General features: G+C 45.3%; 1 protein-coding gene across 1 annotated transcript in view; it reads right to left on the bottom strand.

Moving 5' to 3' along the window:
• Positions 1-668: 668 nt before the first annotated feature.
• The window catches only part of Nt5e (5'-nucleotidase, ecto (CD73)), a 61,984-nt gene continuing 45,252 nt past the window's right edge, over positions 669-17,400 (bottom strand). The window contains exons 4-9 of the mRNA XM_013032878.1: positions 16,362-16,559; positions 14,348-14,502; positions 13,162-13,267; positions 12,149-12,298; positions 10,313-10,513; positions 669-2,455 (exon numbers count right to left, since the gene is read on the bottom strand). Of these exons, the coding sequence (XP_012888332.1) occupies positions 2,292-2,455; positions 10,313-10,513; positions 12,149-12,298; positions 13,162-13,267; positions 14,348-14,502; positions 16,362-16,559 (974 nt within the window). The 3' untranslated portion in view covers positions 669-2,291. The remainder of the gene's footprint in view (positions 2,456-10,312; positions 10,514-12,148; positions 12,299-13,161; positions 13,268-14,347; positions 14,503-16,361; positions 16,560-17,400) is intronic.

Here is a 17,400-nt window from a genome sequence, read left to right as displayed (position 1 = left end):
AGCACACACACAAGAAGTACTAACTGCCAATGACTTTAATGTGGCCGATTGATGTAAAACTAGCTTCTTATCAGCATGTTTAAAAAGATTCATAGGCACACAACCAATTCAGATAAAACTAGTGAAAACTACTGTATTACCTTGGGTGTTTTACTTTTAGGAAATTAGGCCTCAAAATCATGTCTACATTAGATTCTATGTATCAAACCCAGAACATTCAGTAGTCTTCCCTTAAAAATTATCTTTCTCTCCTACTTAAAAACTGCACACAATTTTTATTTTTATTTTTAGAATAGGAAGGGAATAGGAGAGTTGCCAGATGGCCTAGGGTTTATAATTAAGAGAAGTGATAGTAGTGAAAAGTTGTCAAAAGTTCTTCAAGCCAGGCATGGGTGGTTCACACCTGTAATACTAGCTGAAATCTAAGGATTATGGCTTAAAGCCAATTTGGGTAGCAAAATCCCTGAGACTCTTAGCTCTAATTAACTGCCAAAAAGCTGGAAATCATTGAGTGGCTGAAGTGGTACAGTGCCAGCTTTATGTGAAGAAGCTAAGGAACAGCACAGGCCCTGAGTTCAAGCACCAGTCCTGGCATAAGAAAAAAAGGTTTCAGACATGTCTTAAGTCACACATATTGGAGTGAATTGAAAGAATTATCAAAGACAAAGAAGCATATCTTCAGTTTTATTATTTGGAATCTACAATTGCCAAGTGGTCTAAGGTAATTTCTTAACACCACTGCACAATACACGAACACATATTTAGAAAAATTACAAAACTATTCCTTAAAAATTATACTCGAGGACATAGTTTACTGGCCAAGCATAAAAATATCTACTCCAAATGTACCTTTCTTTACTGTTTTGTACAATCTTATTGATGTTTGTTTATGGATAACTTGTAGATGCACAGAATTGAGGGAATTATTTTACTTCAACCACGTTCCAATTCTATGAAGAGTACTTATTTGTAAACAGTAGGAAACAAACATGTTCCCTCCCAAAACCTCTAGCTGTTGTTTGCCCATGATTTTTGTTGACTTACTGAAGCAATGTTGAAGAGGCTACCTGGTCCCACTCCATGTTGAACATGTGTTTGCTTTGGGGCATAAATTATTTCATCAGTCTAAGTATTTTCTGGGCATGTGTTCTTATATCTGGACTTGAGAATGACTTACAATGATTATTTTAAGGCAAATGGACTTCAGACATCTTATTTATATCACTTCTTAAGGGCAACTCATCCTCTGGAACTCTGGATCTCCCATAGTGTGTTTGATGTGTCTAAAATATGTGCAATGTTGGTGTCTTGGGGGAGGGAGAGGTACAGTGTTAGAATTACAGCTCATTTTTGAAGGTTCCCTTCTTGTGGTACAGTAAGCATAGAAGCAGGGCCAGATAATTTCATAAAATTAACAACACCAAAGCTGCAAGTCAGGTTGTTACTCTTTCACACATATTTACTTAAAAGACCTAAATACCCAGTTGCTCTGGCTCTTCTATAATGCAAATCAGTTCTGTCATCTTTCCTTTCTCCCTTGCACCAAGACTGTCTTTGACAGCCCTTGGCCTTTCCCATGATCTGCTCCACGAGTTTGCAACCTGACTCATTAAAGGCACAAGGTGATGCAAGAGAATACTGTCCCGTGTTTAGCCCATTAAATCTGCCATTTCAACAGGAGTCAAAAAGGAAATGGTAGAGTACAGGAATAAAAGCAGAGGCTTGTCATCCATGAGCTTGGAGCCACTGATGGTTATGAAGAGATTTTCACTATCAATCTTAACAGCAACTTGATGTAGTCGAAAGCTGGTTGGACTTGAGGTCAAAGGCTTTGGATTTCTCAGTCATGAATAAATGGCCTTGAGCAAGTGAACCTTGTGAGGTCAGTTTCCTCATCTGTCAAAGTAGGGGAAGGCACTTGTGGCCATTAAATCAGACAGTGTGCTTAAAATCCTGTTGTACAAGATACAATTCCATGTAAACAGCTGTTTGATGGGATAAAAATGGATATACAGGAGAAAAATTATGTGGCTTAAAGTTAATACAATTTTGTTAACATTTTGATGTACATGCGCAGTCTGATTTGTGTTCTCCCTATTTGATTGCTTTCTCTTTCTTCTAACTAGGTTGCTGGAGAGCTGAGGTCAATCTCTTCCTTATATGCTCTAAGATGCATCTTAGGAGCCTGAGGATGATGTGCAAAGTCCCAAAGTTAGGACCTTACAGGGAACATTTGAGTCTCACTTCGGGGGAAAATGCAGTTTCACATTAATGGCAAGGAGAACTTTTGGCTATTGGTATATAAAAAGGATCACTGACCAAAATGAAAGAAATATTAAGGGAAACCTCCCATGGTAATGACTTCCTGCTGAAAATTTGATCCGACCTTCAACTGCTGGATAAATTATTTTCATTTTTAAGATGTATTGAGAAACCACGCTGATATCTTGGTCACCTAGAAAAAGACATACATTAATGGAATTACAGAAAAAGTAATTACCAGTTCATAATAAGAAGCGTGGGACAAACAGTGTCTTTCTCTAAAGCCTTTGGTAGTTGTAAAAGGGAAGGCACTCAGAAGGGTGACATTGTCCAAAAAGAAATGCACTTTTTACCTGGACTTATGCAACTGTAACCCTTTTGTCCATAATGTTTATAATAACCATTTTGGATTTTTTTAAAAAAAGGGATGGCATTCACTTTACAATTCCAGGGGTCCAGTTCACAGAGAAAAGAATACTGGTGATCATAAGGACAAAGGCATTGGTTGACCTTTCATACTGCAGACATGACATACGCTGGTTGTTTGGAATTGGATGACTAGAGGAATAGAGAATGTTATCAGGATCTTCTCCATGTCAGGAGACATGCCACTGTCCTAGGCCTTGCAGTAAAGCATGGCCCTTCCCTGAAATTAGAGGACACAGGGCCTTTCAAAGCAGGCAGCTGCAACCGATGATGGCAGCTCCCCACTGGAAGCAGTATCCCGTTTGTGCAGCTACAACCATAAATGGTAACAAGAGACGCCCCTGAAGTAATTTTCTGCTCATGCAGCTGCAACCATAAATCTTAGCCCCGCCATAATGGAGCCCTTCGCTCTCACACCCTTCAGGGCTCACAGGAACCCGACTCTCTGTAACTGTGCTCGTAGTGCCCCCCTGGCTGGTACTCTCAGCCCAGAAGGTAGCCTGTCAGGTTACTGACATTAAATTCCTTTTCTCTGGATGTGACCATGTGGCCCAGTGATTTTTTCTTGGGGAAGCCTTTCGTAGGTGCTGTGACTCTGTTCAGGGCCATCCCATTGACTTTGCTCTTCCCCTCTCAGCGAATCTCGACCCCTCTGGCTCCCACTGAAAATCACCGGAGGTACTCTCTCTCTCTCCCATCACTGAGCACTCGGACTTCACATCCACCAGCGGCCATCTACGTCCACCGATCCTCCTTGATGAGTGAGCTCTTTTCCCGGAACTGAGATTCCATTGCTGATGGCTGAAGTCTTGGTACGGAGCTCTGGGGCTCCCTCCAGGCCTTTGCCTTCGAGGCTTTTGCCCTGGACTTGGTGGATCATGGGTGACCATCCCTTCCCCGTCTCCTCCACACTTTTGCCAGTGGAGGAACTTTTGGGGGTGCCCACTGTCCCTTGTAACTAGTACCATGTGCTCTTCACCAGAGGAGAGTCCTCTTCACATATCCCTTCCCACTCCCCTTTGGGATATAACTTCTGGGAGCGCTGGGGGGAAAATGGGAAGAGCTTTCCTACACATAGGCTTTTCCTTTCTCCCCTCTAAGCCCAGTCACTGCACCTCATGCTCCCCTTTCCCCACCAACACTGCCACCTCCACAGCCTCGACTTGCCTCCTCTCTCCCCTCTGCCTCCTGCCACAGCTGGAGTCCTCCCCGACACCACCATGCACTCGCCCTCAGTCCAGCCTCCTGCAGCTCAGCAGCCCAGGGCGCCTGCTCCTCTCCTTTCCCTCCGGGAAGTGGCCAGCACCAAAGGCATTGTCTGGGTTTATATGTCTGTCTGTCTGTCTCTTTGCCTTTCTTGTTTATGCTCTTGAGTTGAGATGCAGATGGGGTCCCCTCCCCCAGGTCTCCTCTCAAGGCTAGCCTCCCTGGCTTAAATTCTTAGTTAAAACTGTCTTTCTGTCTCTCCTCGAAGGCACCCACACTCTGTTACTGTGTGACCCTGTCTTTCTGCTTTTGTTTGTCTGTCTGCTTCCTTAGAGGTCATTTTGTACACTAATTGTCTTTCTTTCTTTCCCTCCTTTCTTTCCTTCCTTCCTTCCTTCCATCCTTCCTTCCTTCCCCTCTCTCTTTGTTTCTTTCTCTCTCCTTCCTTCCTTCCTTCCTTCCCTCCTTCCTTCCTTCCTTCCTTCCTTCCTTCCTTTCTTTCTTTCTTTCTTTCTTTCTTTCTTTCTTTCTTTCTTTCTTTCTTTCTTTCTTTCTTCCCTTTCTTCCCTTTCTTTCTTCTTTCTTGTCAGTTGTGGGGCTTGAGCTCTGGGCCTGGGTGCTATCCTTGAGCTTCAGCTCAAGGTGAGTGGTCTACCACTTGAGCCACAGCTCCACTTTCAGTTTTCTAGTGGTCTACTAGAGATAAGAGTCTCCTGGACTTTCCTGCCTGGGCTAGCTTTGAACTGTGATCTTCAGATCTCAGCCTCCTAAGTAGGTAGGTTTACAGGCATGAGCCACAGGTGCCTGGCTGATTTTTTTTTAAGGAAAAAATCCTAAGTGTGCCTTAAAACTTTTGTGCACAAGTGTGTGTATGAACACATTAAAGAAATTTCATTGTAATACATGCAAACTGTCATCATGGTATAAAAATTCTTTGCTTTTGGACTGCAATAGTAGCTAATGTAAACCTTGTATTAAAGGTGTTAATTATCAAGTGTGCTGCTCATTAAAAGGAAAAATCTTTATCAATAGAAGCTGTGATGTGAGCCTAAAATCTAGCAAACTGTTCTGGCCCTGCAACCTGACTGTGGAGAGAGTCACACTGAATTGTCCTGAGACAGTTCTGAGATAACCTGGTCCACAGGCCAAAGGAAAAAAAGGAGGCAGTTTTAAATTCAAACCTCATCAGACTTGGGTATGAACAAATGTGTCTAAGAGTTAAATATAAAGAAAACATAAGAAAAAAGTAAGCCACCTTAGATACAGAACTGATAATAGTTTCAGTAGTATCCTAAAGTGCTACACTCAGCTAAGCAGTTGCTATTTAAAACTCCCTCATCAAGCCTACTGAGTTTTAGTCATTACAGATTTTTATCCTTACAGCTTTTAGTCACCCACAGAGAAATAACTGGCAAGTATTTGTTGGTCAATTCTTAATGAATTACAGGTAGGTTCTGCTTATTATTTCTATTGCTCTCTTTGTTGCTTCAATTGGGAATAAAAGGGTTTTGTGGCAAAGGCTCACTTTATCTGAGAATTGCAGTTCAAAGCAGCCCAGGCAGAAAAATTCTTCTGAGACTCTTATCTCCAATAAACTATTTAAAAAAAACCCCAAAAACAAAAAAACAAAAGTAGCACTACAACTCAAAGTGGCAGAGTGCTAACCTTGAGCAAAAGAGCTCAGGGACAGCACCCAGGCCAATGAGCAGAAATGGCAACTGAGACAAGACATCCCAGGACCCCTGGGACAAAGCCACTCTTGACAACAAGGGATCGTGGAGGGGAGTAAGAAGGGATGGCATCACATCCTAAATGGAGTCACTGTGAGCTCTACCTTTCAAATTAACCAGAGCAGGGAGATTAAAAGAAACTAGTTAATGAACATGCCTAATGGTCATACCTGTCTTCTCACTGGACAGGAACTTAATGTGAGTCTTAGTGCAGTTAATCCTAGGCAGCTTCGTAGATCTCCCATACATACTCTATAATCCAGACATCTACCAAGGCCTCTCACTGGTCTCTTAACCACTCCAATCTAGCCCTACTCTCTGACTGGTTATTCTCAACCAGTCCACCATGCTTTCCCCCACCCAGTTGCCAGACACGCTAGGCACTCCCTTTCTTCCCCTAGATTAGTTACAAGGGAATTCCTCCTTCCCTGTAATAGGCTACCCTGGGCTTGTGCTCTGAATGAAACTTTTCTGGCTTGTGCCCAGAGTGTGCTTTCATGTCTCATTCCTATCAACTGGTCCTGCTACCTTGTCAGCCTTTTGCCTGATCTCACCTTTTTCAAGCGTTTCTCTTTAACAGAATAATAGCCCTCACTCAGGACACCTCCTGGGAGCAACTCAAATCCATCCTCTTACTGCCAGCAACCAGAGGCTTCAATTACACTGCCCTGCTCTGCCCTGCCCTGTACAGACCTGGATCCTGAAGACCCCAGACCCAGTGACTCCTTGAGGCCCCCATGTCAGCAGGCAGTAGCCAGAAAAGACCACGATGCCCCTCAACTTTCTATACCCCTTCAGGGTTTCACATGATGAGGATCTGCTTTGCTCTCATAACCCCATGCTGCTCCCATGGTCTACTGACCTCCCCTAAAGCACCCCTCCAGGATCTCAGAAAAACTTCACCCCCGGCCTTTATCTGAAAGTGCAGGCTGCCAGTGTCAGAAGGATATCCCTACCATAAAACCTGCCAAATGGGACAGTTTAGACAATAAGTTCCCAACAGGACAGGACAAAAAAAGAATCCAAAGAAGAGTCTCACCTGAGCATGTATAAAAACCAACAAATTCCCATGCCTTTCCCAATCACCCTTACAGGCTGGAGATTTAGTTTATGTCTCCAATACTCATCAATCTCAACCCTCCACCCACTTCTTTAGCCTCCTTCCTAAATGGGATGGTCCCTACCCCATTATACTTTCCACCCAACAGCCTCTAAGGTCCAGAGCCGCTGCATTGGATTCACAACTGTAACAGAAAGCTTCATCAGCCTACAGCATCCTCTTACAGCACACTCCCCAAACTCCTCCCAAGACCTCTGCATCTGGATTACAAACAAAGTGGAGCTGAGCCTGCCCAGCATTCTGGAAGACTCCACAACAGTGAAACGTCCTGAGGACTTGGTCTCCACAGATGAGTAGTCTCCCCCCGCCCCCCCCACCACACACCACTTTTCTCCCTATCTCGCTACTATCAATTTCTCCATATTTTGTGGGCTGAATGTCATTTTCACCCTAGACCTCACTGCCCTTCCTATTCTCCTCTGTTTGGTGCAGGATCTACACTTGCAAGGCACAGTATCTGACTTAACCCCAGAAGAGATATATACCTTTCCCCACTTTCTTTTTTATTCTCTTACCTTCTTCTATTCTACATAATCTTTTTCCTTGCCCTTGATATTCTGGAAACTTTGCAGTGTGTGGCCCATACTTGAGCAGAGCCCCAGGTACATAACCCATATGCCTGGCATTTTTATGTGATTACTCCCTCTTTCCAATGGGTGCTTTCCTCCGCTTGGTGCCCCTCCACAGGATGCACCAGACCCATATAGCCCTCTCCTTCAACTAAGACAGGCCTGTACTTCAGAATGTTATTATGTGTCACATTACCACTATGACCCTAAGACCCTCTGTCTCATCTCAGATCAGGGCAATGACTATTGCAAACAGGACACTACTTCCCACAGTTGCCTCTCCTGGAGCTACAAGTTTCATTACTGCCATTCTTTGGACCTTGACCAAAAATTTGGCCTGGGAAACAAAATTTTTTTATCAACTGCACCCATAATATTACCTTTACAATAAACAACCCATGGGACAAAAAGTGGGAAATAGGAGTAATGCGTTCAACGAATTCCCAACTAACTACCAGAATAATTAAGATTTACTGGGTATATGTGCCCATCAACCTCAAAATAGCCCTTGAGGTGGCTTTCCCTATCATAAAAAAGTCCTCTACAGCCTTAAAAAATTCTCTATCCTCCTACAAGCCCCTCACCTGGAAAAGTCTACTAAACCAGTCTTTTCTTCAAGCCCTCAATTACACTGCAACAAATTGTTTCCTTTGTGCTGTTACAGCAATCCCCTGTAACTATGGTTCCTCTTAATGTTTCTGCTAAAGATAAAACCTGCTCTGCACCCATTATGTGGTGGCCCTCAAACCTCCTCTTGCATTATAAAATGCCTCTGTGTCTTGCTGTAGGACTCATAATTCCTTGTGTGTCCTGCCAAACCTGAGGGTATGTCAAGTAAGCATCTCATGACCAAATCCTTAGCACCAATGGAACCGTCTTTTGGTGCAGCTCCTCTTTGACTAGGTGTACCAGTCCGGGCTCTCCCTCCCCCTGCATACTGGTTTCTTCAGTTCCGCAGTACACTTTGTATGCCCACACAGAGTTCAAAACCTTAAGTACCTTCACCTCAAACCCACATCCAGGCTGACAGAGACAGGCCATTTTCCTCCCAGTTCTGGTGGGAGTGAGCTTGATGTCCACTGTCATCTCTGTTGGGCTATCTGGTATGAGTCTCTACCATTCCATAACATCTAAGGAACTCATTGAACATCTGCTTTCCTCTATTGAGGAAAGCAGAGGCCCTACACCTTCTACCAACTCAACTTAATTCTATGGCTGATGGCACACTCCAAAATAGGAGAGCTTTAGACCTTCTCACTGAAGAAAAAGGTGGGACAAAGTGTTGCTACTATATACCCATGTCAGGACAAGTGGAAGAAAATATACAGGCATTAGACAAGCTTGCCCCTGACTTACACGCTAGCAACGCTCCCTCGTTTCTGATTCATCCCTATGGAGTTCCCTAGCCACATGGATGTTGCCCCTCCTGGGTCCTCTTAGGGCCATTTTTGTTTTCCTTTTAATTATTCCTTGCATTTTTAGATGCCTGCAAAATATCCTCACAGAAAGAGCAAGACTTCACCAACCAGATGGTCAGTCAGATGCTCCGGGGACAATACCACATTACCCCTCAGGATGCTGCCACATAACTGGCTATTATCCAACAGGAAGCAATTACAGAAGATAGACCGTCACCCATGCACCCTAATGTGATATTCCCACCAAGCATAAACAAAAAAGGGAGGCGTGGTAGCCGGATTTCCTCATCTCAGGAGACACACTGCTGTCTTAGGCCTTGCAGTAAAGCATGGCCCCTTCCCTGAAATTAGAGGACACAGGGCCTTTCAAAGCAGGCAGCTGCAACCGATAATGGCAGCTCCCCACTGGAAGCAGTATCCCGTTTGTGCAGCTACAACCATAAATGGTAACAAGAGACCCCCCCTGAAGTAATTTTCTGCTCATGCAGCTGCAACCATAAATCTTAGCCCCGCCATAATGGAGCCCTTCGCTCTCACACCCTTCAGGGCTCACAGGAACCAGACCCTATGTAACTGTGCTCGTAGTACCCCCCTGGCTACTACTCTCAGCCCAGAAGGTAGCCTGTCAGGTTACTGACACTAAATTCCTTTCTTTGTATGTGACCATGTGTCTGAGTGAAGCCTTTCAGAGAAGTCATTGATATCATAGGTTTTGCACCACTCCAAAACTAAGGCCTTGGGAACTTGGGTCAAGAGTAATTAGTTGAGAGTCAGGCAGTGGTGGCTCATGCCTATAATCCCAGCTACTCAGAAGTCTGAGAGCTGAAGATAGCTAATCAAAGTCGGACAGGGTAGGAAAGCTTATGAGACTCATCTACAATTAAACACCACAAAGCTGGAAGTAGAGTTGTGGCTCAAGTGGTAGAGACCCAGCCTTGAGTGATAAAGCTAAGGAACTACATCCAGACCCTGGAGTTCAAGCCCCAGCCCCAGTACAAAACAAATAATATATAAATATATGTATATATATGATATATTCATATATATGTAAATTATATATATATATACATACATATGTATAAATTTAAAAACAGATTTACTAGCCAGGAACCAGTGGCTTGCACCTGTAATTCTAGCTATTCAGGAGGCTGAGATCTGAGGATCATGTTTCAAAGCCAGCCCAGATAGGAAAGTCTATGAGACTCTTATCTCCAATTAACTACCAAAAAAAGTCACAAGTAGAGCTGTGGCTCAAGTGGTAGAGGGCTATCCTTGAGTTCAAAAGTTCAGTGACAGTGTCCAGGCCTGGAGTTCAAGCCTAGGACTGGCACACACACACACAAAGATTTTCCCTAGGGATGGCTGGGTATATGTGTGTGTGAGGGAAGGTGGGAGTGAGGATATTCCCCAGTGCTGTGCTGCTGTCTTCCAACAGGCAAAGCAGAAGGAAGTCAGCAGCACAGGGACAGGATCTGTTTTCTGGCTCTGCCCTCCTGGTACTATAATAGCATCCTTTACAACCCAGTTCTTTTGGTCCTGAGTACTTTTGGGACTGACAGAGGAAGAGCCCTGTGTGCATACCGGAGTCATGTTTTAACAATTCCTTTTTAATCATCTGGAATCCATCGCCCCCGCTGGCCAAGTAGCTGGGGAGGATCACTTTGTACGTTTCGTCCAAGTTGAGAGGCTCGTACTGTGGTACGCGGCACCGGGTGCAGAGCACGTCCAATCTGACCACTCTGTCCCCAGGCTTCCGGGAAAGATCGTACACCACGTGGATTCCTAGAAAAGAATTTGTAAAAATTTCCAGAATTTAAACACAAACAAAACTCCTAAAACTAGACCCAAGACAGACTTCTGTCCAGCAAGGAAGGGAGTCTTGCCAATATCTGGAACTGAGGTGCTAGAATTGCTTCTCCTTTAGGTTGAGCCTAAGTGGGATTTTATCACGGAAATCAAAGGGATGCTTAGTGACCCTTTCTTCGTTAGGGTCATGGTGTGTGTGGGGAGCAGGGAGTGGGTGGTATGCCAGTACCCAGACTTGAACTCAAGGCTGTTGTCCTTAGCTCTTTTGCTCAAGGTTGGTGTTCTATCACTTGAGCCACAGCTCCACTTCTGGCTTTTTGCTGGATAATTGGAGATAAAAGTCTCACAGACTTTCCTACTCAGGCTAGCTATGAACCTCTTGATCCTCACATCTCAGCCTCCTAAATACTTAGGGTTAGAGACAAGACCACTGGCACCCAGCTTGGGGCCATCTTGAGTTCCCCCAGGAGTTGTGGGACCTACTGGAAGGAAAATGGGCATTGAATCAGAATTTTGTGGGGAAAAAAACCTCCACATTGCCTACCCTAAAATCCTTAATCGCTCTAGTAACTTAATTCAAAGGCTTTAGCAATGAGAAAAAGAGGCAGAAGGCATGTGTAAACAACTCTGAAGACTAAACTGTGGTTACTTGGGATTGGACTAGTTTCCTAGCACCTTATGTTGTGAAGCTATGCTGGGCAGAAAAGTCCCACAGACTCTTTATCTCCAATAAAACAGCAAAAAGCTGCAAGTGGCAATGTGGCTCAAGGGGCAGAGAACTAGCACCTAGAGTATCAGAGCATTACTGTTTCTTCTGCTTCCTGCTAGGAAAATGCTGGGTGTTAGGGCCATGCCATAGGAGCAGGCCAGGGCTAGCTGTTCAACCCTAATAACAGTGAGTTCTGCCCAAGAAGACTCGCCAGCTCAGTACCACTCTTCAAGTAGGGCTATGATGGAAAGAAAGTGCAGGCAGAAAATGGTTTCTGAGGAAAGAAGATTATTAAGGATTAATTCTCTGGAGTGTTAAAATTACTGGGGTATGGGAACGTGTGTGTGTGTGTGTGTGTGTGTGTGTGTGTGTATGTCTGTCTGTCTCTCGGTCATGGGGCTTGAACTCTGGGCATAGGCTCTGTCCCTCAGCTTTTCAGCTCAAGGCTAGTACTCTACCACTTGAGCCACAGCGCCACTTCCATATGGGAACATCTCAGAAGCCCTTGCAGCTTTTTGCTAGTTTATTGGAGATAAGAGTCTCACAGATTGCTCTGCCCATGATGGCATCACATTACAATCCTCAGATCTCAGCCTCAGATCTCAGCCTCCAGCAGCTGATAAGCCTAGTGTTGGTAGGGTGAGCTCCCAAGGAGGACCTATCTGATGTCCAAATCACAGTTGGCAAATATTGCTCATTGCCAGGGTGCCAGGGCTTTGGAACCATGACCTCTACCCTAATCGCCATAGCAATTGAAATATGACATATTGGTGTTGAGTGTGTGTGTGTGTGTGGGAACTCAGACAAGCTTGACCACAAAGGTCACCTTGAATGGGTGGATGAGCCAACCAGCAGGAAAGCTCACCTCATCTTGATCAGCTGTCCTCAGACCAGTGACTTACCGCCCACCTGCAGGAACTCTCCCGTGGACTGGCCATAACGATGCACGCTGTGCTCAAAAGCCTTCTTCAGGGTGGAGCCTTTTAATTGGACCAAGTCAAATGTGCCTCCGAAGGGCAACACAGCAGCGAGGTTCTCCCAGGTGATGGTTCCTGATAGTAGCCGCAGAGGCGGCAAAAAGGAAAACACAGCTTGAGAAAACACTTATGAGACCAGGTCCCTTGGAGCAAGGGAGGAAGCCAGGGAGCGGCAGGGAGCTTAGGGAGGGGTTGGGTGGCAGACCTAGAAGCTGAGGAGGCTGCAGGTTGCTTAGGGAGGAGATGGATGGTGGGGCTGGGAGGAGTTGAGTCTTATCCAAGACCAGGAGGCAAGGAGGCAGGAGCTCTCTGGGGTTCAAAAGTCCACCACTCTGAGCCTGGTTTGGACACAATCTCCAGGAGGTGGTTAAGCATGATTCCTTCCTTCAGAGAGGTATATCCCCACCACTTGTTCTTGTCTGGCTAGAAAATCAGTTGAGGCTTCATACTGACATCAGTTATGTTTGACAGCATATCAGAGAGTGTTTTGGAAATCTAATTGATTTGTTTCCCATTTCTCAGAATCTCAGTCATCTATAGACACATATACTAAAATACCAATTTAATCCAATAACGTGTCCTTGGCCTGCTCAGAAGACTGGTGATTTTGACTTTCTTTTTTCAAGCAGATATGCCATTGTGTTTTGCTTCAATTAGCAATTTGGCTTTGCAAATCAGAAATACAGGCCATCTTGGATTCTGCTGAGCATGGCTGCTGCATGTCTGTCTGTCTGACTACATGGAAGAACCATGTGTGTATCCTTTGGGCTAGGCACCACACTTGAGGAACAGCTAACTCAACCTTAAAGGTCTGGCGTGTTGGTACATGAGTGGCAGCAGAGGGGAGGGATACTGAGGCTAGTCAGGACTATGGTCAGGGCTGAAGCACCAGGGGAAAGCAGGGTAGAGGACAAAGGAGCTAGGCCTGGGCAGCATACCATTATTTTGCTCATCAATTGGTGATCGGATACCACCTCCATTTAAAATACACATGGACACATGGTTCCAGAACATTTCATCTGGGTGTCTAAGGTTGTTGTTAATCTGTAACACATATTTGCATTAGTTTTTTTTCCTGAATCTTCTTCCTTAGGATCAATTCCAGGAATCTGGTTAGCTCTGCTAAGGAAATGAAATTGCTCTTCGTCACACCTGCGTTCCCAGAGAATTCTCATCTGGAATTAGAAGTAGTTTTATGTGCCAGTAGTCATAAAACATTATTGGTCTACTTGTCTTCTTGGTCTTCATATAATTTATTATAAGTGAACTATGATGTTGTGACTAGGATTCTCTAAAATTCTTTGAAAACAAGAAAGCTCTTAGCCCCTCTAAAACCCACATCCCCCAGGCTAGAGAACTATGGTAGAACAATCCCTTGCCATGTGTGCAGTCTGAATTACAAGCTAAGTCTGGTGTGGACCAGACTGCAGGGCTTCTCCTCCCAGGATCCTCTGGGTCAGGCAGTGACCTCAAGCCCTGTCAGAATACCAGACTGTGTGCACCAGTCAGAATGCTCCAGACAAGAGCTCTTCATAGGCGATCATGTTTTCTGATTGTTACATGCTGTCACTCTATGCTTGGGGAAAAGGTTCCAGGTTCTCTTGAGTCAAGTGGAGGAAGAGGGTAGACAAGTTAGATCTAAGCAGATCTATGAACTGTCTAGCTGTTTACCTGGCAACATCTTCAGTTTTAATTCTTTTCTGTGCCAGCACTAGGGCTTGAACTCTAGGGGCTTGCACTCTTACTTGGCTTTTTCTACTGAAGGCTGACACTGTCACTTGAATCAAACTTCCAGGTCCAGCTTTTTGCTTGCCAGTTGAAGATAAGAGTTTCTTGGATTTGTCTGCCCAAGCTGGCTTCTAACCTTGACCCTGAGATCTCAGCCTACTGCATAGCTAGGCGTATAGGCATAGTATACCAGTGCCTGGCTAAAAATACTGTAGTTCTGAGCTATAAAATGATGGCTACTCAATCTAGGTCAGCTACTTGGTGTGAAATCAGTCAAGCTTTTGTCTGGGCACTAACTGTGTAAAAATTCCCAATTGTACCACAGGTGCCTGTGGTCCCTTTCTTCCTCTCTCGTCTTCCTTTCTTCTTTCCCTAGTCACAGCGCTCTGCACTTACCATAGCATCACAGATCAGGTTGCCCATGTTGCATTCTCTGAAGCGACATGACTGGGTGGTGCCATCCAGGTAGACAATGGTTTTCCCCAGTGCCTGGGTAGAGTAATTATCTAGTTTTAGCCTCCAGCGGTTAATATCTGCCTTTATGGTTGGATCTAGAAGGAAATGGGGGAAAAAGATGGAATAAAGGAAGGAGGAAGAGAGGAATCCTGTGGTTACAGCAGATCGGACCATGTAAATCCTGGAGAAGGAGTCAAACCCACTTGCTAATTAGTTCCCATCTCTAGGTACATTTTAGCTTTAACTATGACATTTCCTTAGCGATAGCTGTTCTGTTTCTTGGCAATTAGATTTGGAATGGATCTTAATGCAAGGACCTGCTGAACATGTAAGTTCATTAATTGAACTTGAACTCACTACATCAGGCTGAGTACCTGTCTGCCTACCTGGGACAGATTTGGTGGTAGTGTCAGGGATTCTGAAAGTTTCAGGACAAGTACTAAGAACTTGCTGAATTATGGACATTGTCTTCGATGTCCCCTCTCTGCCCCCCACCAGCTAATGAGAGATCTGTGTTGTGATCACAGGCTCTCCTGGATGCTGGAGGGTCTCATGGCCCATCCATCCTCATCTGATCATGAGAAACAGCACAGGACTGGTAAGAGAAGCACTGGCTGTGCGTACGCATCCTGTGTGAACACAAGCGATAGAAAAATAAAATGTGGGGCTGGGAAGGTGGCTCAGTGGTAGAGCGCTTGCCTTGCATGCCTGAGGCCCTGGGTTCAGTTCCTCAGCACCACATAAGCAAAAAGAAAAAAAAGCTGGAAGTGGCGCTGTGGCTCAAGTGGTAGAGCGCTAGCCTTGAGCTGAAGAGCTGAGGGACAGCGCCCAAGCCCAGAGTTCAGGCCCCATGACCGGACTCAAAAAAAAGAAAAAGAAAATGGATTTTGACTCTAAATTCCAGACAAGTAAAAGTAAAAAAAAGATATATTTTTTTAATCTACCCCCCTGCAAAAAACAAAAAACAACAACTTGGGTCCATCCTACTGAGCCACTTGACCATAGCACCGGTCCTTAGTGAGTGGAGGCTGAGATTTGCATTCTGCTTGGCCCGTTTTTTTTGGGGGGGGGGCTGAACTCTGGGCCTGGGCACTGTCCCTCAGCTCTTCAGCTCAGGGCTAGCGCTCTACCCCTTGAGCCACAGCGCCACTGCTGGCTTTTTCTGCTTATGTGGTGCTGAGGAATTGAACCCAGGGCCTCATGCATGCAAGGCAAGCCCCCCGTTGAATTTTTTTGTTTTTGGTCAGTCCTGGGGCTTGAATTTAGGGTTTAGGTGCTGTTTTTGCTCTCCTAAGCTTTTTGGCTCAAGGCTAGCACTCTACTACTTTGAGCCACACCTCCACTTCCAGTTTTCTAGTAGTTAATTGGAGATAAGAGTCTCTCATGAGGTTTCCTATCCAGGCTAGCTTCAAACAGTGATCCTCAGATCTCAGCTCCTGCCTAGTAAAGCTTACAGGCATGAGGGCTGGGAAGGTGGCTTAGTGGTAGAGCACTTGCTTTACATGCATGAGGCCCTGGGTTCGATTCCTCAGCACCATATCAGCAAAAAAAGAAGCCGGAAGTGGCGCTGTGGCTCAAGTGGAAGAGTGCTAGCCTTGAGCTGAAGAGCTGAGGGACAGTGCCCAGGCTCAGAGTTCAGGCCCCACAACAGTAATCCCCCTACCCCCCCCCCAAAAAAAAAGATTACAGGCATGAGCCACTAGCACTTGGCTAGGGCAAAGCTTTTTAAAAGCAGAAAACAAAGTAAGAGAACTTGGAGAAGTCAATGGGAATTGGGGCATTGGGAGTTAAAAAAAATCAAATCACTTCCTCTGTGAAGCTAACTTCTTCAAAAGTATCGGAGTCTTTCTGAAATCTTTTTTTAAGAAAAGGAGGAGAGAAGGGCAAATCTAACCACCTGTTTTTTTTGTTTTTTGTTTTTTTAAACTAGTATGACCTTCTGAATTTCACTTACCTTCCGGAATGCTGCTGTTTAGAAGAATGGGATTTCCATGTGAAGTGATGACATTTCCTTTTTCATCAAACTCGACTTTCAGATATCCTAAGTATTTGCCAAAAGCATAGGCTTGGACCACGGGAACCTTGCGCCCATCATCGGCAGTGACTATGAATGGGTACTTCCCAGCAGGCACCTCTTTGGAAGGTGGATTGCCTGAAATAAAAATGCCAGAGCTGATCAAGTCAGTCCTTGTACAGGGCTGGCTGCGGGCCCGTGGACCTCTGGCTGGATGACAGTGAGCTTTAAAACTTGCCAGCTGCCGCTCTACATAGCTGGTCTTTCAGAGTCTGCCCAGGCATCTGCTCATTTCTAAATGCCCTTTTGGCACATAAACCCTTCCATTCTCAACTCAGTAGGCATTTTCTAAGCCCTTCCTAAGTCCAGGGCATTGTGCCTGGTGCCTAGCTTACTCTATTTCCATCCTGGCTCAGCCTTATTCTTCTGAGGTGGGCATTTAGCTTTACCATACTTCAGTATCTCTGCCTGGGAAATGGGTGAAATAACTAGGCCGAATCTGCAGGCCTGTTGAGACAGTGAAATGCCTACGATTCCTAGCATGGTGTCTGGCAGGCACATGAGGCCATCGCTTCTTACAAGGTGGAGGCAACCTCTGGGAACCCTGGCCACACACTCACGGGCTTAGAATCACGAATGGAAAGCAAGCAGAAATAACTAAGAGCTGTCCTTAGATTTTTGTGGTGACACAAGCTGTCTACTGGGGTTCCCAGCACACAGACTCCCTCCCCAGCCAGCCCTCACCCCTGTCAGATTCTGCAAGCCCTGCCTCAAAGGGGCTCTAGGGAGAGCCTCATCTCCCACAGGCTTTCACATGCTTGGCGGCAGCCTGGGCTGGGCATGCATCAGTTGGGCTGTACACATCCTTTCTCTGCACTTCCTCCCTGTTCACTGTGGCTGTCATTTTGTTCGAGACAGTGTCTCAATATGTAGCCCAGGCTATCCTCAAACTAGCTGTCCTCCTGGGCAGTCTCTCATG

The sequence above is a fragment of the Dipodomys ordii genome, unplaced genomic scaffold (assembly GCF_000151885.1).
Source record: "Dipodomys ordii isolate 6190 unplaced genomic scaffold, Dord_2.0 Scaffold158, whole genome shotgun sequence".
Taxonomy (NCBI): Eukaryota; Metazoa; Chordata; class Mammalia; order Rodentia; family Heteromyidae; genus Dipodomys; species Dipodomys ordii.
This window is presented reverse-complemented; position numbering and strand designations above follow the sequence as displayed.